Raw genomic sequence first — 23,648 nt, 5'->3', positions numbered from 1 at the left:
CAGTGTATTTCGTAGTCTTATAGCACAAAGCCTAAATGGTTATGAAGGAATACAAATACGAAATAAGATAAAAAATATATAAACTTATGGTTACTTTATTAACATTTTGACAAGTACACCGCATTACTACAAATGAGTTCTATGATACACAATAAACCATTAACGGAAACGACAATGTGCATAATTGAACAATGGTTTTCTTTCATAAATTCAAGCCTGATAACGTAAGTAAATGGTCATTAATTAATTTAGTATTCAAAACAAGGGCTGGTATTTCACTGCAAACCCAGGTTTCTCCAATCTTTCCTATATACTGCCCACCTTCTTCTCTCTTCATATGATCCGTACATCTTAATGTCGTCTATCACCTGATATATTCTTCGGCCCCGATCTCTACTCCATTCACCATTCCTTCCAGTAATTCCCTCAGTACCCAGTTTCTTCTCAGTGATTGACCCCAACCATTTTCTTTTCCCCTTCTTCTAGTGTTCCCAGACATTTTGCAAAAAAAAAAAATACGGGACACTTATCTGTTATCACTGAGTAAGTTTAGTATGCGCACCCGTCAAATATGCCAATCATTCAGAGTGAAGTTTACTATCCAAACACTTTCTTACCTAAGGATAAGTAGAGAAATAGTAAACAAAATTGTTTAGGAACAAATCTGCATTTTGTTTAAGCTCCTTTATATAAGTTGCCTTCAAATTTCTTTTACTAAGTTATCACAGAAATAGCTACAAAATACTCTACTCAAGCCACAATATTCTTATAAATCAATCCGGATTGGCCTTGCAATATTTCTCTGAAGAATGAATTTCACTTAGCAATTGTTTATTTTGAAGACTCGTGTCATGAAAAGCAACACAATCCTCACTGAAGAAAGCTTGTACAACAAGCATTAATTTTACTGTTCTTAAAGATAATTTATTTCTCTCATCAGTCCATAGAGCGCTCATGTGAGACAATAATCTTTCGACGCACGCATTTTTTCCAGGGATACTCATAATGAACTCCACTATCTTCTTTAAATTTGAGAGTTCTCTTTCAGTACATTTAAAAGGATACACCCAGACTTCATCTAAGCATTTGGTGTTGCATTCACTCGCCTTGAGAAATTAATAACTCACAATAATTGTTTCATAATAGCCCGTCTACATTGCAACCATGAAGTGTGATGTTTGTAATTTGTAATATAGAACAGACATTGTAACTTTTTTTTTCTCAGTTTAGAACTCAAAAATATGGGAAGGAAAGCTGTCCCAGAGACTTTTCTCGGGACAACGCGACGAAATAACGATAAACGGAACGATCCCTATTTTACGGGACGTCTGGAAACCCTATCTATCTCATCCATTCTAGTATCCTCCTTATCTCACCTACTCTTTCGAAGACAGCTTCACTTCTTATTATGTCTGTCCAATTCACACGTTCCATTCTTCTCCGTATCCTTATTTCAAATGCTTCTATTCGCTTCGTCGTAATGTTCATGTTTCTGCCCAATACAATGCCAAACTGCAGACAAAGCACTTCACTAGTCTCATCCTTAGTTCATTTTCCAGAGCTCCACAAAAGATGCTCTTCTTTTCTATTAAAAGATTCCTTAACAGTTGCTTTACTCAATTTGAATTCCTGGAAGCTAGTCATGTTACTGCTTACAGTACACCCCAAGTATAAGAAGCTGTCCACATGCTCTACTGCCTCATTTAGAATTCGTAAGTTTACATTATAAATTTTTCTTCCTAAGACCATGGTCCTCGTCTTATTTGAATTTATACTCATCCCATACTACTGCTCAGAGCTGTCATTTAGTTCCAGTAGCATATCCCCAGCGAATAGGGATTATGAAGAATGGACACTGAACGAATTTTCCTCTGTTTTGTTTCTCTGTGCGCCGGCTTTTAGTTCCACTTTCAAGCGCTAGAGGTTAGTGTAATCGAGCACATGCTAAGATAATAATTGAGAATAGAGTTGAGACACAGGATCCAAACATCATCGCCTACCTTAGTTTATAATCCAGTAACGCTTTGCTTCAAATAAATTTAAGTTAACAGCTTTTCCTTATTTCTCAGTGACAAACTAGTTGTAATAATAATTTGTCATATTTTATATATAATAAATTTTATTATTAAATAACATAATACATTATTAAATTATGTATCAAATTCGTTTAATATTTGTATACAATATAATATAGGTATATGGTTTTACTTCTTAAAGGAGCTATCTTCTTCCATTTTCAGCACTACCAAATCATTACATATTTTTATTGTTGTTGGCGTCAACGTCTCAACTCTCATTGTAAAGGAACTCTAGTGTCTACATATTACAGTTAATGACGGATTAATTGTTCCATCGCTCCAATTTATTTTATTTCAGAGCATAATGTACATAGATATATTAATTGTACGTGTTATATTTCTGTTATCTGGTGCGATGTCAGTGACATACCATGGAAGAAAGGAGAATGTCACGCTCAAACAGGTTTAAAGGTGATTGAAATCAGTTGTGCTACATCAAAGTATCGACGCGAAGTGTATAATAAACTATACGCTGATATCTCTTAGTATTATCTCTTCTGATAACAACGCCATATCATCAGCAAATCTCATGAACTTTATTCTTATTCCCCTATCAGTCCTCCCACGTTTTGAAAAGCGTTCTTCAAACACAGGTTAAACTAATACAAAATAAACACACACAATTTCTTACGAAGTCAATTCTAGTGGTAATCTGGTTAGATGCATGCAGCATAATACTGAAAGTGATTCTACTCAATTTCTGAGCTAGATAGACACGAAGGATGAACATGCGCCCTTCCTGCAAAATATGGGACGAGAAAATAGATTTATGAGAAAAGAGTAAATGAACTTTCACTTTCTTTGCACAATGTATTGTAACAGCACTTCAGTTTTCGTTGGCGTTCTCCTTCCATGTTTGTAGACCTAACAGTTTTATTCTACTAGACAGAGATAACACACATTCCACAAAACATCCCGTTACCAAACCTTTTCATCAGTATAATTGAAAACATATTTAAAATGTTTACAAAAAAAAAAAAAAAAAAAAAAAAAAAAAAAAAAAAAAAAAAGAAAGAAAGAAGAAACTTCTTTCACAAATAAAAGACTAAAAAGGCTTCTCGCCTATACCTGTTAATGCCTTTCAAGACTACCCGACCTTTAACACAAATATCACATTTGAAAGATTCTTCGACTATGTGCCGACGCAGATGTCCTCTCAGGATACTCAAGATATTGAAACATTTACCACAAATATCACATTTGAAAGGTGCAACCTCCGTATGCAGGCGTTTAAGGGCTGTTAGTTCACCTGACTGCGAGTAACACTTACGCCAAAAATCACTTTTCAAATGTTTCGCGCCAGATTGCAAAAGTTCATTGGCTTTTAGGTAAAGCTACTGCGAAAAACACTTACCATAAACATCACATTACTAAGGTTTCTCCCCGGTATGGAGGCGTTGATGGGCTTTTAGGAGACTTGATTGCGAGAAACGTTTACTACAACCATCACAATTATAAGGTTTCTCGCCAGAGTGCACACGTTTATGTACTTTTAAGGCACACCACTGCGAGAAACACTTACCACAACATCACATTTGAAAGGTTTCTGACCAGTGTGAACTCGTTCATGAAGGTTTAGGGCACTCGACTTTGAGAAACACTTACCACAAAGATCACATTTGAAAGGTTTCTCGTCAGAGTGCACACGTTCATGGAGTTTTAGACTACTCGACCGCGAGAATCTCTTACCACAAACGTCACACTTGAAACGTTTCTCCCCGGTGTGCAGACTTTCAGGTCTTTTAAGGTGACCCGACCTCAAGAAACACTTACCACAAATATCACATTTGAAACGTTTCTCCTCATAATGCACACGCTCATGGCTTTTAAATCCCGACGACCAAGTGAAACACTTCCCACAAACATCACATTTGAATGGTTTGTCGCCTGTGTGGCGACTTAGATGAGATTTTAAATTAGTCTCTTGTGAAAAGCACTTACCACAAAATTTACAATTGAAAAGCTTCTCGCCAGTATACACGCGTTTATCGCTTTTTAAACCACCCGACCGCAAGAAACACTTGCCACAATCGTCACACTTGAAACGTTTCTCCCCGGTGTGCAGACTTTCATGAGTTTTCAGACTTTTCGAGTTTGAAAAAGACTTAGCACAAACTTCGCAATTGAAAGGGTTCTTGCTTACGTCCATAGATGAATCACTGTTCAGATTTTTTGCATGCGAGGAACATATTTTAGACAATTATAATTCCAACTGCTTCTCATCTTCACGAGTCCGCTCAGGTTTTCTCGAGAAAACCGACTTCTTAGGAACCTCGTTCTCTTCTAGAGGAAGGCTGGCCAATTCTGTTGATCCAGTCCTCTCATTCCTATTTGCAATCCTGAAGTAAATATACTATCAGTCTATAAAATAGTCACAAATATACAATCCATTATGGAATATTCTAATCATAACAAACCTATTTTATGAGGAATTACATTACGATTAGAGATACATGCTTGTAATTAATTTATGAGTAATTGTGCAAGTATCAAAACTGACTAAATAATTTGACTTCACCTGTACAATAAATTTCATAAGGATTACACCAAGTTAGTCAACTCTCAGTTAGCTTTCTTTTTTAATGAGCCTCTCTGTCCACAGTCACGTGACTTTGCTTTACTCTTTTTCCAACTCGAGCACGCTATTTTTTTAGATTGTTTTGAAATTCGAGATTACACATGTGCTATAACTTCTTCTATCTTTTATTCTCGTGATGTCTAAAATCATTAAAGTTTTTAGTTTTGTCACTTTAAAATTAGAGAAAACCTGATCAGTATTATCTGTAACTTGGTATTTATTGTTTTGCGAACTTTAAACTAGTAACAAATACATTCATTTTTATATGTTGAGTAGAACTATTAACAAGAGTGCTACCTACGAACATTTGAAGTAAATTGGAATTATTTCTTCGCCATTTTGACCAGTGTGCAGACTTTAGGAAGAAGTACATCAGAATCATTTACAGCGATGTCCAGCACTTTCCTCTAAACCAGCGATGTTATCAGTTCTTTTACGTGCTGTTTTTCAATTCCGTTCCAGGACACCACGTGTTCAAACATTACCTCCCCTGATACGCCTCTCCAACCTGCAGTGTTATGCTAGACGTCATGGGGAAGTACAAATTTAATACAGTGCATCGCCCGACCTCATGCTAAAGAGTAAAGAGCAAGGAAGACATCACAATATCCTCAATTACTTCAATTTTTACTTCCTATTTTAAATATTAAATTACAAATTTTGATTAAGAGATAATATAAATGTTCCGCAGTATGTATAACTGTAACAAGTTTTTCTCTTGCACGAAACTTAACAAACTTTGGCTAAGGTGTCGCTTGAAAGAAATAATTTATTACTCTCAGTTTTAAGGACTGCAACTGCTAAATAATATTACCTCATATAGAGAATGTTACATCCAAAAATAATCGTTAAATGTGAAGGGTCCGCAGCAGGTCCATGAAATGAGAAAAATGAACTCTTGTGATATAAGAGAATGTGTTTCAATATTGCAATTGCAACAAACAAGCAATCAAGTAAAAGCTTAGGAAGTAACTAGGTTTCCTTGTTGTTCAGTTTGTACATTGACGTTCAAAGACATCTGACCTACGATTTTATGGACATTTAAGCGAACATTTTAACCTCGGGATAAGTTAGAAGCAAAGATAAAAAAATAGAAAGAAACTTTTAAACAGTATCGCTAATTATCAAAAGGTTGCATGATTATTGGGGCGCTTATAACTTGTTGGGGAAAATGATGACGTAGTCAAGCATAAATTATTATTATTATTGACAATATCAGCGGTTTGCCGCTAAACCTAGTGTTGTTACACAATCAGCAGAGGGGGAAGAAATATTGATTTCCATAATACGGGTATATTTGTCGAGTACGATTTACAACACAGACTAATGTCTTCGCCATTTCTTCAAAGAAGCAATAACTATGGACGCCACACTTACACCAATAAATTTATTTTCATTATTGATTATTGAGTCAGGTATTTTGAACGTCTGTGTGCATGTATTCACATACCAGTATATGGTTCATTCTTCCAATGTTTCGTGACACAATATGTCAGGTACAAATACAATATAATTTCGCCAAGAAAAAATATATAATAGGATGCGAAACTGCGGTCAGCACCATCTGGCGTCGGGGGGTTGAAATAAGATGATCAGCGCCAAACGTCGTAGGTGGTGAACATTAGAACTACGTGTTGGGTACATTACCTAGAATTCTCTATTTATCCGTTCGAGATATTGCTCGAGACGAGATGGCAGACAAAATCTTGCTAATAAGTGAACATAAAGTGATAGGCGTGTGTATAAGCAGTTTATGTTAAACAGTCATGTTTATGGACGTTATAATAATTGTCTTGAATGTATTGTAAAGTAATAGTAATATAATAAATTGAACTATCTAAGCAGTACTTGCAGACTTTTCCATTGCGCTCTATACTAAATAACCAAAGAATTCAATCCCAATTATCTAACCTTTTGCTTTATTTTTTATCTCTGTCTGGTTACATTTTCATTGGGTAGTGTAAAATAGATCGTCTCTTTTATCTTCCTATTGGCTAAGGTAAGAATTTTCAGCAGAAGATGCTGTGAGAAATAAAAATAAGAATGTTTCATTTTAAATTGGGTTAGTTTTGAATATTGATGACGGTGGGAGGGAATACTTTCTGCACTGTTTAATATTTTCGTCACCATGTGCGCTGGAGTAATTACTCTTTTCGCCACTTGGTGCGCTGCTAGATGTAATAACGGCCCTTCCCCCCCAACAGGTGGCAGCTAGATCAATTTCTACAACAGCGCCTCTAGGATGTGTTACGGAAAACTCACTAAGTTTGGCATCCTATTACATATTCATTCACGATTTCGCCTAGAAGAAAATGCTATATAATTTAACGAGAAGTACTCTTAATTTATAAGCAAATAGTCATAAAATCTTAAATATATATAACAAATATTGCAACTTCATATTGCCACGCCGGTGGAAAATGGCTGTTATGGAGTAAATATTTGACCACTTATAATAAAAGAAATTTTCTGTGAACGATTAATTCAGTAATTTCCAGTCACGAATTTGGTGTATTTTATAAGTGTTTTACAACAATTTAACAACTGCAATGGTTATCCAGCGTCTCAGTGAAGTGAAGGTGATAATGCCAGCGAAATGTGTCTACGGTTAGTGCCGAGAGTTAACCAGCATTTTCTCTCAATGGGTTAAGGGGTAATACCCGAAAAAACTTCAAACAGGTAACTTGTCCCAACCTGTATCTGGACACCGATTTGCTAGTCTCACGGTCAGACATGTTAATTGCAACTTCACACTTGTGAACGAAATTGGTACAATCCCCATTTTTCTGATAATGTCTAATACTAAGTCATTGTAGGACTTCAAATTTTTACATTACCAGGTATATAATGATTCGGTTGAGTTCGTTTTCTATAGTACATCTATGCACATTACATTTTCTTCCAGCTTTGCTCCATAATTTCTGCCAGGCTAAATCATTAAGTCTCCAATTATACTAAAGCTCCAGTACAGAAAAATTCCTTTTCTGCGACAATATTGATTATTATATCGTAGAGGAAAAAGCGGTTACAAAATTCGTTGAACAATTTTCTGAACTTCATACCTTTCCCGAGAATTTTAACTAAGTTGTAGTCTAGTCATAAGAAGTAAGGGAAATTCAAATACAATGTTTATTTCTAATAATTTTAAAATTAGCAAAATGAAGTTTCTGTACTAAAATTGACTCCAGTTCACTGACAGAATAAGAGTAAATAAAATAAACAGTTTCATGCATGCTGTATCTGGAGATATATATATATTTCTCGCCTGTGTGCTGGCAAACATGGTTTCTTAGTTTAGTCCAATGTGAGAAACACGTACCACAAACTTAACATTTGAAAGGTTTATCGTCAGTGTGTAATCGTAACTGCATTTTCAAGTAAGAGTAGCGCGAGAAAACCTTACCAGAAACATCAAATTTGAAAGACTTCTCTCCCATGTGAAGACGTGCACGAGTTTTTGGAATATTTGATTGCGAAAAACACTTACCACACACATCACATGTCAAACGTTTCTAGGCTGTGCCAGCGCTCATGCACTTTCAAGGTATCGGAGCGCGAGAAGCACTTACCACAAACATCACATACGAAAGGTTTGTCGCCTGTGTGTATTCGTAAATGCACTTTCAAAACACCGGAGCGCGAGAAACACCACAAATATCACATTTGAAAGGCTTATCGGCTGTGTAGTCTTAAATGCACCTTCAAAGTACTGGAGCGCGAGTAACCCTTACCACACACATCGCATCTGAAAGGTTTATTGAAATTATGTTTGCGCGCATGCACTTTGAAGGTACAGGAGTGCGAGAAACACTTACCACAAACATCACATTTGAAGGGTTTCTCGCCCGTGTGTACCCGTAAATGTTCCCTTAAATTACCGGAGCGCGAGAAACACTTACCACAAACATCACATTTGAAAGGCTTATCGGCTGTGTGAATTCTTATATGCTCTTTCAAGTTACCTGAGTGCGAGAAACACTTACCACATACATCACATTTGAAAGGCTTATCGGATGTGTGCAGTCGAAAATGCACTTTCAAGTTACCGGGGTACGAGAAACACTTACCACATACATCACATTTGAAAGATTTCTTGCCTGTGTGTAGTCGTAAATGCACTTTCAAGGAATAGGAGTGCGAGAAACACTTACCACAAACATCACATTTGAAAGGATTCTCGCCTGTGTGTAGTCGTAAATGCACTTTCAATGTATAGGAGTGCGAGAAACACTTACTACAAATATCACATTTGAAAGGTTTTTCGCCTGTGTGCACGCGCGCATGCAGCTTCAAATTACGGGACACCGAGAAGTACTTACCACATACATCACATGTGAAAGGTTTATCGCCTGTGTGAAGTCGTAAATGCTGCTTTAAGTGACCCGAGCTTGAGAAACACTTACCACAAACATCGCAATTGAAAGGTTTCTTGCAAACGTCCGTGGATAAATGCTCATTCTGTTTTTCCGCAGTCGAGAAACGTTTTTTAGACGATTCTAATTCCAATTGCTTCTCACCTTCACGAGTCCGCACAGCTTTTACGGTGGAATCTGAATTATTGGGGATCTCGCACACAGTCTCGTTCTCTTCAAGAGAAAGACTGTCCATATCTGAAGACCCAGTACTCTCATCCATAGCTGCAATCCTGAAGTAAATATACTATCAGTCTACAAAATAGTCGCATCAAATGTACATTCAATTATTGAATATTAAAAAAACAAGCTATTTCATGATAAGGGCATTACGATTAGAGATACAACGTTGTAATTAATTAATGAGTAACACAGGAAGTATCAAAATATCTCAACTATTTGGACTTCACCCGTACAATAAATTTAATAAGGGTTAGTCAACTCTTGTCAGATTTTTTTTTTTAATAAACGTCTCTGTTCAAAGTCTCCTGTCTTTGAGAGGGCTAAATTATGCGATTATTTCAAAATTAGGCACTGCAAATGCCCAATAATTTTTTCTAACACTTATTATTGAGATATATAAAATCTTGATAGTTTTTAATTTTATCAATTTAACATCAGGAAAATTTCCAGTGGAACATTACTGGTTCCATATTGTTGCAAGCGTCATCATGAGAAAATTTGAATTGGTACTATCTCTAACTTGCCATTTGTTGTTTTGCGAAAGTTAACTAGTAACAATGCTTACAGAGCTCTGCAACAATGTAATTTACAATTGTACAAAATTATAAGCATACTAAATAATTATTTTTCCCCTTAAATGATAAGTATTCAGGTACTCAAAGGTATAAAAGCATTAATTGACTCAAGTGAGAGAAATATTTGAAATGTCTGTAGCAAATTTAAGACTTGAATACTCTTCTATTGAATGCATTATGTCTAACGAGTAGCTTTCACCTCTACGCAGATGTTGATATTTCCAGTTATTTATCAGAAATAAACGGTTGCGCGGCTGGCAGCGAAACAGGGTGGGCACGGTTCGAATCCCAATTGGGGCATGATATCTGCTTTCGTTTTTTCTTGGGGTTTTCCATGAGCAGAACATGAGCAAATACTGGGAAATTCTGAGTCCTGGACCACGTACTCGTTTCACTAGGATTATCACCTTCATCTCAATCAGACGCTAAATAAGTGAGATGTTGATAAAGCGTCGAAAAATAACCCACTAAAAATGGTATGAAAGTCTGGACGTGAGCAGATGGAAATACGTATCATACCCATGGGATGCAAGTACACACAGGAGGGAAACCGGATGAGACTGCAGAGAACAGACAAGAACCAAGGAATGTGAAGAGTCCAAGATGTTATGTTGGTTCTCTACGGTACAGAGCGAAGGGTAACAGCAGATCTCTTCCTAGGCCCGTAACACACCTGAAGATTTTTCGCTAGCGAGAAATATGTAGCGAGAAAGAGGCGAAAAGCCTTCCTCCACACACTTGGCGAGTTCTCGCCACCACAGATCACACCTCGCTATGATCATCTATGCACTGCCTTCATGCAGAAAGCATTTATCTGACTATAGTAATGACTCGTTGGGGGAAATATTATAGGTTATGTATTTACGTATATGGTCGTACTTAAATATATAACCTGTAAGTATATTGTCGTACTTTACAAATTACGTACGAAACGCTTTGTTCAATCTGAGTATTCAGATGATGAGGAAATGGGCTTACATGAACATATTTTGTTCATGAAAAAAGTAGGCCTAAAATTAAAGCCAGAAATATCTGAACATCACATTGTATCTTACGAAAATAAGGGCGAGTTTTGGACACTGGAAACTGGTTTCGATTTGAATGATGATATGTTTAGGTGTTATTTCAGGTTCAATGAACCACAGTTGTTTTTGCCATTCATGATATGATAGAGAATTCTTTGTTATAGTCTCATTAAAATTACGTAAACTCTTAAGACATATAGATACACTATTTCAAATGTTTAATTAATACTATTAAATCTCATCAAAATAAAATATAACCCTATTTACTTTCAGATAATCTGATATTTGTTCCCAGATTTCTTCTTGAAGTTTCATGTTTTTACATTTTTCATCCCGTGTATCATATAAATAGGCATACGGGTGATATCATACAAGTTCGATAAGTTTCTGACTGCAATTATCAACCATCTTTCCTCATTTTCAAATAAAAACAATACAATTCATCGCCTCCTGTGATGTCTTTTTCTACATTCAATCGTCATAAAGAGTATAAATGTCAAACATCGTTGATAAATGTGTCAAGAAAATTCGCTGAGCTACCGAATCGAGCGAGGAACTCGCGCGAGTTTTGCCTCGAACGAGAATCTCTTCCAGTGTGTGGACGTCCATTTGAATCCATGTTATCAATTTTTTAATTTTTAACTTAGCCCTCACTGGACGGGATAAAAAAGATAACATACCCAGGCGTTCACAATAGCGAAAGAAAACGAAGATTTTTCGTCACATTTGTGGGTCATGGTGATTTCAATGACATTTTATAATACAAGAAAAAAACTATATTGTTCTGCTATCATCACCAGCAACGTGGTATGCCCTGTTCAAAGGGAGACAACAATTGCAAGCCAAAGATAAAACTCGACTGTAACAAAACCAAAGCAGGGGTGGATACTACAGACAAGATGGCTACAGAGTACAATACTTGTTGAGGCGGTCAGTACGTCTGTTGTGCAACATAGCCGTCAACAAACTGTAAACTGCGGATCGGAAAATGAAACAAAACATCATAGACGCCTATTCCTGCATCAACTTGGTGACGTGCCAGTTCGCCTCTTCATCATCCAGAGTTCTACGATTGTAGCATTGAGAAAGCCAGAGCGTGTTTGCATGGACGCACTGCATATACAAACTCCATAGAATGAACCCTGCATTAGCCAATGTATCAGCTGGAAATGGAAGGAAAAGTGGACACTGCCACATGCGCCCAAGGATGCTGGGCAGGAGACTAACCTGAAGCTTCAAATGATATACGAGATTAGGACACATGAGTAGTATGCGGAGGCTATGACAAAGGCGGAAAATAGCAAAGACTGGAGCACAGCAGGCGTTCAAACCTTACCGTCCTCTGATATCCCTCTGCTACCTGCAATCTTTTGTTAGACGTCACAGGAAAATGGAAATTTAATGGAGTGCGTCTCTCGACCTCATGCTAACGAGTAAAGAGCATTGAAGGCATCATCACAATATCCTCAATTACTTCAATTTCTACTGCATATTTTAAATAATAAAATAAAAAGTATTTCAGAAGCAATATCAATGTTCGGCAGTATGTATAGTTTTAACCAGTTTTTTCAGCCACGAAACTTAACAAACTTCGATTGACAGACAATAATTTATTTATGTTCAGTTTTATGGACTGCAACTGCTAACGTAATATTGCCTGATATAGAGAATGTTATATCCAAAAATAATCGTCAAATATGAAGCGTCTGCAGCAGGTCCTCCAAGTGACAAAAATGACTCTTGTGATATAAGAAAACGTGTTTCAACATTGTGAGTACACATTGCAATTGCAACAAACAAGCAATCAAGTAAAAGCTCAGGAAGTAACTAGCTTTCCTTGTGGTTTAGTTCGTACACTGACGTTCAAAGACATCTGACCTTCGATTTTATAAACATGTAAGCGAATTCTTCACACAGAGGATAACTCAGAAGAAAAGACATGCAAAAAACAAACAAACTTTGAAACAGTATCCCTCGGTCTCAAAAGGTTTCACCGTTATTGGGGCGCTTATAAAGTGTCAGGGAAAATGATGACGTAGTTCAAGCGTAAATTATTATCATAATTGACAATGTCTGCAGTTTCAAGTTAAACCTAGTGTTGTTTTGCAATCAACAGAGGGGGATGAAATATTGATTTCTATAATGCGGGTATTATTTGTCCAGTACGATTTACAATACCGACTTTTATCTTCGCCATTTGTTCAAAGAAGTAATAACTACAGAAGCCACACTTACACCAACAAATTATAGTTCAGTATAGATTAGTAGGGTCGGGTATCTATGTATTCACGTACCAGTTCCAATGTTTCGTGACACAATATAATTCAAGTACAATAAATTATATTTTCGCCTCGAAGAATTTGCTAAATTATTTTACATGAGGTACTGTTAATTTGTAAGCAAACAGTCATAAAATATTAAATTCATTTCAGAAATATTCCAATTTTTAAGTATTGTTGATGGCTTATTTTGTAGAAGTTGTTATATAAATTCATTACTCTTAATTTACTGTTGATTACTATTTTGCATGACGTATCTCAGTCACTAATAACATAATCATCCGTGCCTGAACACTGAGTAGTCACACAGCTACATCCAGTCTGTTACAGAGAATCACGTGGCTATCCTGTAACTTCAAAATCATAAGTTGCTGTGCTAATTTCGTGACAGCACTGCTCTAAACTCACTATGTGTGAGAAATATTGGAGAGTAGGAGAGTTAATGGCTTTAGAGCTAAGAACCATGCATCAGATAATAACAACACCAACATGTCTACCAACTAGAAGAGGAAACAGTGGCCAAACAGAAAGAAATCATAAATTGGTGAAACAACGTTGTTCAAGTACAGTTATATGTATTATTGTAGTACGGTATATATCTGGTGTTATGGCTGTTATGATGACCATTACTACAGCAAAATAAATAAGTGAATAAATAAATAAATAAATAAATAAATAAATAAAAAATTAAGTATATAAGTAAATAACTAAATAAGTAACTAAGTAAGTAAATAAATAAATAAGTAAATAAGTAAGTAAGTAAATAAGAAAAGAAATAAATAAAGTAAATAAAATAAATAAGTAGATAAATAAATCATTAAATAAATAAATTATTAAATAAATAAATAAAGTAAATAAGTAAAGAAGTAAGGAAATAAATTAGTAAATAAATAAGTAAATAAGTAAGAAAATAAATAAATAAGTAAATAACAAAATAAATAAATAACCAAGTAAATAAGTGAGTAAATAAATGAATAGATTCATCAATGAGAAAATGGATAAATAAAAATGGCAAATTAATTTTACACAGTGACTTTGCAATGTATAATTAAATGAATAAGTAAATATATAAATAATAAATGAGTAAGTAAATAAAAAGGTAAATAAATAAATAAATAAGTAAATAAGTCAATAAGTAAGTAAGTAAATAAATAAATGATTAAATATATAAATAAATAAATAAGTAAATCAATAAATATGTAAATAAAAAAATTAAATAAATATATAAGTAAATATGGAAGTAAATAAAAGAGTAATTAACAAGTAAATAAGTACATAAATAGATAAATATATAAATAAATAAATAAATCAGGAAACAAGTAAATAAGTAAGCGAATAAATAAGAAAATAAGTAAGTAAATAAGCTAGTAAATAAAGAAGTAATTAATAAGTAAATAAATGAATAATTAAATAAATATATAAAAATGAAATAAGTAAATAAGTAATTAGATAAGCAAGTGAGTAAATAAGTAAGTAAATAAGTACGTAAATAATAAGTAAATAAATAAATAAATAAATAATCAATCAATCAATGAGTAAAAGATATATAAATAAACAATTAAATAAAACTGGCAAATTAATGTTACACAGTTACTTTGCAACCGTGATTAACACTTTGGAGAAGAATGCTTCGAATGGACTGAAAGTAGTACCATAGTACATAATTTTCTAGGGAAATATAAAAACTTCAATTATAAACAAACTGTAGATTTAAGTCGGAGGGCTTCAATACCCTGGGCTGGAATATGAGTGTAAAGGTGCACTACTTGCATATCCATCTATATTACTTTCCTGAAAATCTACGCATTTTTACTGAAGAACATGAAGAAAGGTTTTAACAGTACATTATGGCAACCAGATACCAAGGGAAGTGCAGTGTGAATGTGTTGACTGATTATTGCTGGATGATTCAGACAGACAGTTCTTCTGAAGCTGCTTCTAAACAGTCAAGCTAACAGACACTTCAAACACAATGAACTCTACTTGAAGGCTCGCACACAACACTCACCTTTCCGTCAAAACCTCGTTGTCCTCTGCCGTTACTTCCACTCTTGGCTCCTCATTCACTGCGTCCGAGTCACTCTGCTCTTCCTAGAAATACAGAGCAAATAGAAAAAAAAAAGATAGCACAATTTACATTATGAAAAACGCATTGAATTTAGATTCCACACAACTGCTTTTAAATCATATCAGGCTTAGTTAAATTTTAGCAAATATAGGACATTTCTTGGGGCAATTTTTCGTGAGGCAATTCTTTCCCTTGTCGATCTGCGTTTTTGAAAATTTTACAACATGTGGTACAAAAAAGGTGTAATTTAAAATCCTGTAGCGCAGTCATATAATCTAAAGCTGTTTTCTTCAAACAGGAGGGGAATTTTGACGGTTTTAGAAGGGGACGAGTAGTATAAAATGGAAATAAATGACATAAATGTATATGCATTAATATATAAAATAAAATATTTTAAATTTTATGAGTCAACATACCGAGGAATGATAATATGCTGAATAGTGGAAAGGCGCATGGTGCAAAAGGTGTTGAGAACAGAAACAAAATACATAATATTCACAAACTAAACTAACACAACTTTTTTATTTTATTTTATTATTATTTTTTTTAAGTTTATGATAGAAATGCAAAATTTATTGAGAGAAAATTATTCCAATTCAATATCAGTGTCAAACATGCAGTATTAAGAATGTTTTCTTAACTTCATATTTAGAAGATACGAAAAGATACAATATTATTACATGTTTTGATAAGATATCTAATCCAGGAAATATTTCTGTTTATAAAAACAAGTGGAATACGATAGATTTTAAGTTTGGCATTTCACTAATCTGCCTACCCTAGATGCGCATTTGTCATTCTCTGCTATGTTGCTTGCACACCCACACTTTGTTCACTTAATGTCGACTTGTGCCATATTTTAGATTCTGACGCAGACCAATGGATCACTTGAGTACGCACAGCCATGCTGGTGGAAAATGGCTGTTATAGAGTAACTATTTTAACACGTATAATAGAAGAAATGTTCTATGAACGATTATTCAATAATTTCTAGTTTCGAATTTGGTGGATTTTGTAAGTGGTTTACAACAATTTAACAACTGCAATGGTTATCCAGCATCTCAGTGAAGTGAAGGTGATAATGCCAGCGAAATGTGTCTACGGTTAGTGCCGAGAGTTAACCAGCATTTTCTCACAATGGGTTAAGGGGTAATACCCGAAAAAACTGCAAACAGGTAACTTGTCCCAACCTGTAAAATGTTATGTTTTATTTAACGACGCTCGCAACTGCAGGGGTTATATCAGCGTCGTGGGATGTGCCGGAATTTAGTCCCGCAGGAGTTCTTTTACATGCCAGTAAATCTACTAACATGAGCCTGTCGCATTTAAGCACACATAAATGTCATCGACCTGGCCCGGGATCGAACCCGCAACCTTGGGCATAGAAGACCAGCGCTATACCAACTCGCCAACCAGGTCGACTCCCAAACTGTATCTGGACACCGATTTGCTCATCTCTTGGTCAGACATGTTAATTGCAACTCCACACTTCTGAACGAAATTGGTACAATCCCCATTTTTCCGATGATGTCTAATACCATGTCATTGTATGACTTCAAATTTTTACATTACCAGGTATAAAATGATTCGGTTGAGTTCCCTTTCTATAGTACATTTATGCTTATTACATTTTCTTCCAGCTTTGCTCGATAAATTCTGTCAGACAAAATCATAAAGTATACAATTATACAAAAGCCCAAGTACAGAAAGATTCCTTTGCTACGACAATATTGATTATTATATCGTAGAGAAAAATTGGATAGAAAATTCGTTGAACTATTTTGTGAACTTCATACCTTTCCCGAGAATTTTAACTAAGTTGTAGTCTAGTCATAAGAAGTAAAGAAAATTTAAATACAATGTTTATTTCTAATAATTTTAAAATTGGCAAAATGAAGTTTCAAAATTTACGTTTCTCTGTATGTACTAAAATTAATAGCAGTTCACTGAGAGATTAAGGGTAAATAAAATATACAGCAGTTTCATGCATGTTGCATCTGGATGTATATATCAGAACATTTTGCAAAATTTAGAACCTGTTCTGCAATCCACTCAAATCAACTATATAATTTACCGTAAACTTACAAAATATCTTCTCTCTATGCGTAAGATAATATTACAAGAGATACATTGCAACTACGTAAATACTTAAGAACAAAGGATGAACAAATGAAGTCACGAGATAATATATGTATACAACTAAAGCAAAATCTTTTCCTTGGAAACGGAAAAATGTATTAGGAATTTTAGACAACGACACAGAGTACACAAAAAGAAGCAGTGTCCTCAAACACCATAGATTATGCAACAAGCAATTACGTTTTCATATCTAAAAGAAACCGAGATAACACTCCAGAATTAGTTCCCTGCAATATGACATATCTCGTAACACTAAATAGTGATAAGTGTTTTTCGGTCTCTATCATAAAATAAAACGTATTGCAAACACTGTTGTAAAGACGTAGCGGATCTGACAATGAAAACACAAGAAGAACACAGTGCATACCTTGTGCTGCACTCACCTCAGGTTCACGTTTCACCACAGGGAACGATATTGCCACTGGATCTTTCTCACATTTTACCTCTGATAAGAGATCATGGCTCTGGTTGACAAATTCCTCTTTTATACCAGTCACATGATGATCCAAGAAATTCCGTTCCTGCTGTACAAAGAAGCATTTTAAATGAGCAATTTATTACAGGATATTAGAAGACGACTTGTAACGTTACAAGCTGCTGTCTATATATCTGCATGCAACAGCCCGACATTATGAGGAATGGGGCCAGAATTCATAACCAAATGCAAATTATTCATGCAGGAATATTATTTAGACATGTTATGAAGGGCTGTAAATATATGAAAAGCAAATCGCGCATATTACGGCCATTCCTACATATAATATACTATTGTGCATGTATTGTACCATATTTTCAACACTGTTTTGTGTTAAACCCAAAAATTAAGCTGCTTTGAAAAAATAAACAAATAAATAAGATAAAATAATAAGAAATTGCAAACGATATAAGAGACAGTTTAATACATAATTTTATTGATGCCTATTATGGAAAAAAACATCTGAAGGAAAAATATATTGATATTTTCATTTCACTCTGTGGGAGAATTTCGAAATATTTCTGATTCATTGAATCTTATTGACGAGGAGAAGAAAAAAGCATTCAATTGAATTTTAAATCTACTTTCAGTATAACTTCATCATTTTTCTTGTACTCATTCAGTTCTCGAGTTTTCCTTTCCTATAAAAATAATGCTTATACCTTAGGCAATAAAAACGGTTAGAAAATTCGTCGACTTTCCAGATTTTAGTATCTAGATGGAATCCACCCACAATCAATTCAAGTAAATTCAAAACCTCCATTTCTATTTCTAATAATTTAAAGATTTGTCAACTGAAATTTTTAAGTTTACGTTTCTATACTTATATTTAAATTGAATCCACTTCATTGAAAGAACAAACATAAGTGAAATAAATAATACTTTGATGTATGCTGTACCTATCCCTATGTAGCAGATCATTTTGCACAATATAAAGCACCTTCTTGAATTCACCCAAATAAGCCTCACAATGTACTGTAAAGCTACAAAATATGTTTTCTATAATGGCAGCATAATTTTCTACAAAAGAAATATCCCAGAGACCTAAATTCCTACAAGCAATATGAAGACAAGTGATAATATTTCTGCTTACATCTACAGCAAAATGAATCATCATTTTAAAACGGCAAAACGTATCGCAAATTTTTGACAAAGACATAGAGAAAACAAAAACAAATCAAGTCAAGTACAACACAGTATGAAAATAATAGAGTGTGGGAATTTGTAGCTATGACAACCATTACGATTGAGTGTAATTAGCAATTTCGTTTTCAAACTTAAAATTAAAATGAGATAACAATGTAAAAAGACATAAATAATAATAAATAGAGATGAGATTGTTATTCCACTCTCACACACTAAAATGCACAACAAGCACTGTTGTAAAGAGGCAGTGTCCATTACAAACAAAACACAAGAAAAACACTGGAAGAAGAACACAGCGTGCATTCTTTGTGCTGCACTCACCTTAGGTTCACGTTTCACCACAGGGAAGGAAATTGCCACTTGATCTTCAACTTTTATCTCACAAGTGAGATCATGGCTCTGGTCCTCAAATTCCTCCTTTGAACCAGTCACATGCTGATCCAAGGAATTCCGTTCCTGCAGTACCAAGAGACATCATGAGCAATTTATTATATGGTGTTAGCACAGTTTAGTATATACAGTTGCGAACCTCAATACTTGATAAATATTCATACATAGATAGTTGCTGACCACCAGGATCGCTACTATCGCCTCAGTACAGACCCTTTCCCGAGGAGACGATAATGTAAGATCGGGTTTTCTATTTCAGTGTATGGAGCTCAGTGAAATATTATATTATAATTTTATTGCGTATCATTGCTAAGTTTTATTTAGTGTAATGTGTCCATAAATTCCGTTTACTTCTTATTACAAAATATAATGTAGAAATAATTACAAAACCTTGTTATTTTAATGTGAAGATAAATTTACACGTTAACATAATCTATTCGCATCAACATTTTATGTTTAGAATGTAAGCTATTTTGAGGTTTAATAAAAAAGAATTTATATTGTTATTATAATATTTAGCACATCTACCTTCCTTAATTGAAGACAGAAAATTTACCATACCACACCTATAAAATTTAATGAATGTACCTTTATTCATGCAATTACACTACATTTTAGAGAAATATATGTTGCTCTCTATGCATTCCAACTAATTTATATGGTTGAAATAAAGAAAATATTCTCAAACACCCCTATTATCCTTTTCTATATTTGACTTATGAATAATTGAAAGCGAAAAATTATTTATAGTCTTAGATAAAGAGAATAAAATGAAAATGAATTAGTGACCTTAAGCATAATATCAAATACCTACATTACGGGAATGTGTAGCTTGGCAACCATCAACAATAAGGTGTAACCTGTAACTTCGTTTTTAAATTTGAAATATAAAAACCAGAAAACAGTTCAACATTACACTTCGCTACAATATAACGAATTAAAAATATATTGTCTTCAGATTTCTTCTATCCCTATCATACACTGAAAAGAACTCCAAGTAATGTTATAAAAAGTGTGTCTGTGATAATCAAAATACAAAATTAGCACTAGAAAAACACTACACATTCCTTCCGCTCCACTCACCTCTGGTTTATTTTTCAACATTGGGAATGAAATTGGCATCTGATCTTTATCAACTTTCACCTCATGTGTGAGAGTATGTCCCTGGTCCAAATATTCTTCGGAGAAATAAGACATATTGCGTAAGCTTATGTAAAACAATCCTTTAACTGATGCAAGTTTCCAATCATCGTTATTATTAGACAGTTAGGGCAGTGTTGCCAACACCAGTTTCCAGAAATACAGTAAACGCTTAAAAAAACCACTACATAATAAACCCACTGGATTTTCAGATTTATATTACATATTTAAAAGAGTGCGAATTCGGCTATTTCTTTGAAAGGGTTCATATCTGAAGTATCTTTATAGACGACTGAAAACGTCACACCAAATGGTTTAGATTTCCAACAGCCAAAACCACCACGTAGGCGACACTGGTCACGGCTAACAAAAACCTTATTAAAGTTTTTTCAAGATGACCGTGTTCAGGCAGATAATCGAGGTTCTGAATGTCTGTAATTTCATGTTTTACTCCTCTTTGCAATTATTATTTTTTGGATGATTATTTTTCTTCTAATATTGCTTTTTAATACTAATTAATAGTGAGACCTCATAATAGCTTATCGGTAAAACCCCAAGAATCAGTGACTGTATTTCATGCATAGGGATAGTAGGCTTGCAAACTGTCCGGTATATTTCCTGGACAGTCCAGGATTTTGACCATTGCGTCCAACGTCCCAACATAATTTGCACATGCGTCAAAATGTCCTGATTTCAGGGCACACTAGACATGACAGCTGATTTTCGTTCCTATCATATTGTTGGATTTAGTCTGGATTGGTAGAAATTTTCGAACAGACTTATGCAGATAGGCTTGCAACATGTGACGAAATAGAAAAACGATTCTGGTTCTAGCACGCATGTAATTCTTGTTCATTAGTCAATGCAATAATCATACCAACATAATATCTAAAGGTAAGGCAGGTTTTATCACAGTCACAGAATACTTTTATGAGTCACATAAACCTTGTGCTCATCTTATGCACTTTGACTTTAGTTTGGCGCCATTCAGTATTATGTCCACTTTGTTACCAAAGGAGGAGAGAGAATAGTTTCCTTGGGGGGGGGGGGCAAGCAAAATTAAAGTATTCCCATAAAACGGGGTTATGGGGGACATCGTTTACCTACCTCCCGCGTCATAGCTTGATTGTTCTACAACATATCGGGATATGATCATTAAATAAAAGTATTTTCGGGTGGGGGGGCGTTTCCTACAGTGTTACATCCATATCCGCGATGTTTTGGCCCGAGTTGTATAGGGCTTGGACTGTAGGTCAACTACAAATTATAAAAGGGCATAACTTAAAACAATCTCTCTCTTTTTTTCTCTCGTACAAAAACACATGCATACAACAACAAAAATTTTGTAACTATGTTAACAGAAACTTTTTTTATACAGAGCTTACCTTCCTGAAGATATCATATGAAATATAAACTCTACTCTATTTAATCTCGTCTTTAAGTTTACACATTATACCGCGTTTGTTTCTGCATTGTTGTGCAGTATGTTACTCATACATCTCCAAGAGGAGGCCAGAACACCTGCAGACTTCTAACTCAGGAGTATAGGCTGTTACAAAAGAAACATTACACTGCTTCCATACCTCAAATGAGGTATAGAAATTCTTACACATTCAGAAATTTAAAATAAATATTATAGCCCAGACACATTATCTGAAGGCTTTAAAACGTCAATTTAAGCACAGGACCTTAATCATAAACAAAATAAAAAAAAGTTTTTTTGAATATTTTCTAACATTAATAAAAAAAAAAAGAGTTGTGAAAAGTTTGGGTGGTAGTACCCACATAGCCCCCCATTACTCCGTCTTTGTTCGTTTCAATAGATGCGTCATTCATTATTTTCGGCAGAAAATTGAAAAAAAAAATGAATATGTACAGCTGTCAAAAGAAAAAGTGGCCGCTCTCCTGAAACAAAGTTCCCTTCGGATATCTTCGCTACAATTCGGAGACAGGCGATGTTACATGTTGTTGGACCACATTGCCTGATATCTACAGTTATAATTGAAGTATTCTGTGTGTTATTCGATAGCATAATGGTAGCGTTCAGGCCTCTTATTCATGAGGTCCTGCGTTCGACTACAACCACGTGCTTTTTATGTTCTTTTTTGTTCTGTTTTTGAGAGAGACAAACTATACATAATGGCTCCTTTCTCTTTTACGATTATTTTAGTAATTAACATCAGGTTCATTAATATATTATGCCATGACTTTATCATTATGATATTGTGGCTGCAAATGGAAAGAAGAAAGATTTTATTCTCAATAAAAATATCTTTAATGGCATAAACAAAACAAATTTACTGGCGTCGGCCTTAAAACATTGAAACAATTAAGGTTTTCAAAAAATAAAACAAGAAGCCACAATTCAATATTTAGTCTATCTTCCTCTTCTCTCGATCATCTTGCAGTCGAGTGGGCATGTAATTGACCAGTCTTTGCAAATAGCGACTGTTTTTAGACACGATATTCCAGGCATTCTGAACATACATACATAAGTGTTCTGTCCATGGGCAGGTCTTTCATTACAAACCCAGCAATCTCCAATCTTTCCTATTTTCTGTCTTCCTCTTAGTCACCGCATATGATCCACATATCCTAATGTCGTCTATTATTCTTTTCAACCAGAGACCCAACCAATTACTTTTTATCTTTGTAATCAGTTTTAGCATCATTCTTTCTTCACTCACTTTTTCAAACACAATTTTATTTCTTATTCTATCTGTCCACTTCACACGCACCGTTCTTCTCCACATCCACATTTCGAATGCTTCAATTCGTTTCTCTTCATTTCGTCGTAATGTCCATGTTCCTTCTCCATACAATGCCACACTCCACACAAAGCACTTCACTAGTCTCTTCCTTAGTTCTTTTTCCAGAGGTCCGCAGAATATCCTTCTTCTTCTTCTTCTTCTTCTTCTATTAAAAGCTTCCTTTGTTCATGTTTGCAGTTTTTCTTGGGAAGGATAGGCCTAAATGCGGTAACATCCCGTTGCTTTCCGCACACCACTATCTCTTTCGCATCTTATTAAATTCCAGGGGGTCCAAGCGTGGAGATGAGGAGAGTGGATTTGACTAATTGGGCCCTCCGGACTTCACCGAAAGTCACGGCAAGGGTTAAATATTAATTCTATCAGGATGTTTGACCCTATCAGAGATCGGG

At 34.8% G+C, this 23,648-nt stretch overlaps 2 protein-coding genes across 5 annotated transcripts in view; both read right to left on the bottom strand.

The window, feature by feature from the left end:
• Nucleotides 1-23,648, bottom strand: part of LOC138692154 (zinc finger protein 493-like) — a 190,383-nt gene that overhangs the window by 93,165 nt on the left and 73,570 nt on the right. The window lies entirely within an intron of this gene.
• Nucleotides 2,539-23,648, bottom strand: part of LOC138692153 (zinc finger protein 721-like) — a 60,026-nt gene continuing 38,916 nt past the window's right edge. Inside the window, exons 1-5 of one of the 4 annotated variants that reach the window (XM_069815184.1) lie at nt 20,432-20,612; nt 19,280-19,414; nt 17,721-17,858; nt 15,139-15,221; nt 8,320-9,301 (exon numbers count right to left, since the gene is read on the bottom strand). In XM_069815184.1, coding sequence (XP_069671285.1) covers nt 8,329-9,301; nt 15,139-15,221; nt 17,721-17,858; nt 19,280-19,414; nt 20,432-20,545 — 1,443 coding nt within the window. In that variant the 5' untranslated portion in view covers nt 20,546-20,612 and the 3' untranslated portion in view covers nt 8,320-8,328. Of the gene's footprint in view, nt 4,418-8,319; nt 9,302-15,138; nt 15,222-17,720; nt 17,862-19,279; nt 19,415-20,431; nt 20,613-23,648 lie in introns of those variants that run through there. The other 3 variants (XM_069815185.1, XM_069815182.1, XM_069815181.1) reach the window with 3 other exon arrangements.

This window comes from Periplaneta americana, chromosome 16, assembly GCF_040183065.1.
Source record: "Periplaneta americana isolate PAMFEO1 chromosome 16, P.americana_PAMFEO1_priV1, whole genome shotgun sequence".
NCBI classification, from domain to species: Eukaryota; Metazoa; Arthropoda; class Insecta; order Blattodea; family Blattidae; genus Periplaneta; species Periplaneta americana.
Note: the sequence above shows the minus strand (reverse complement) of the source record. Positions and strands in the feature narration are given on the sequence as shown.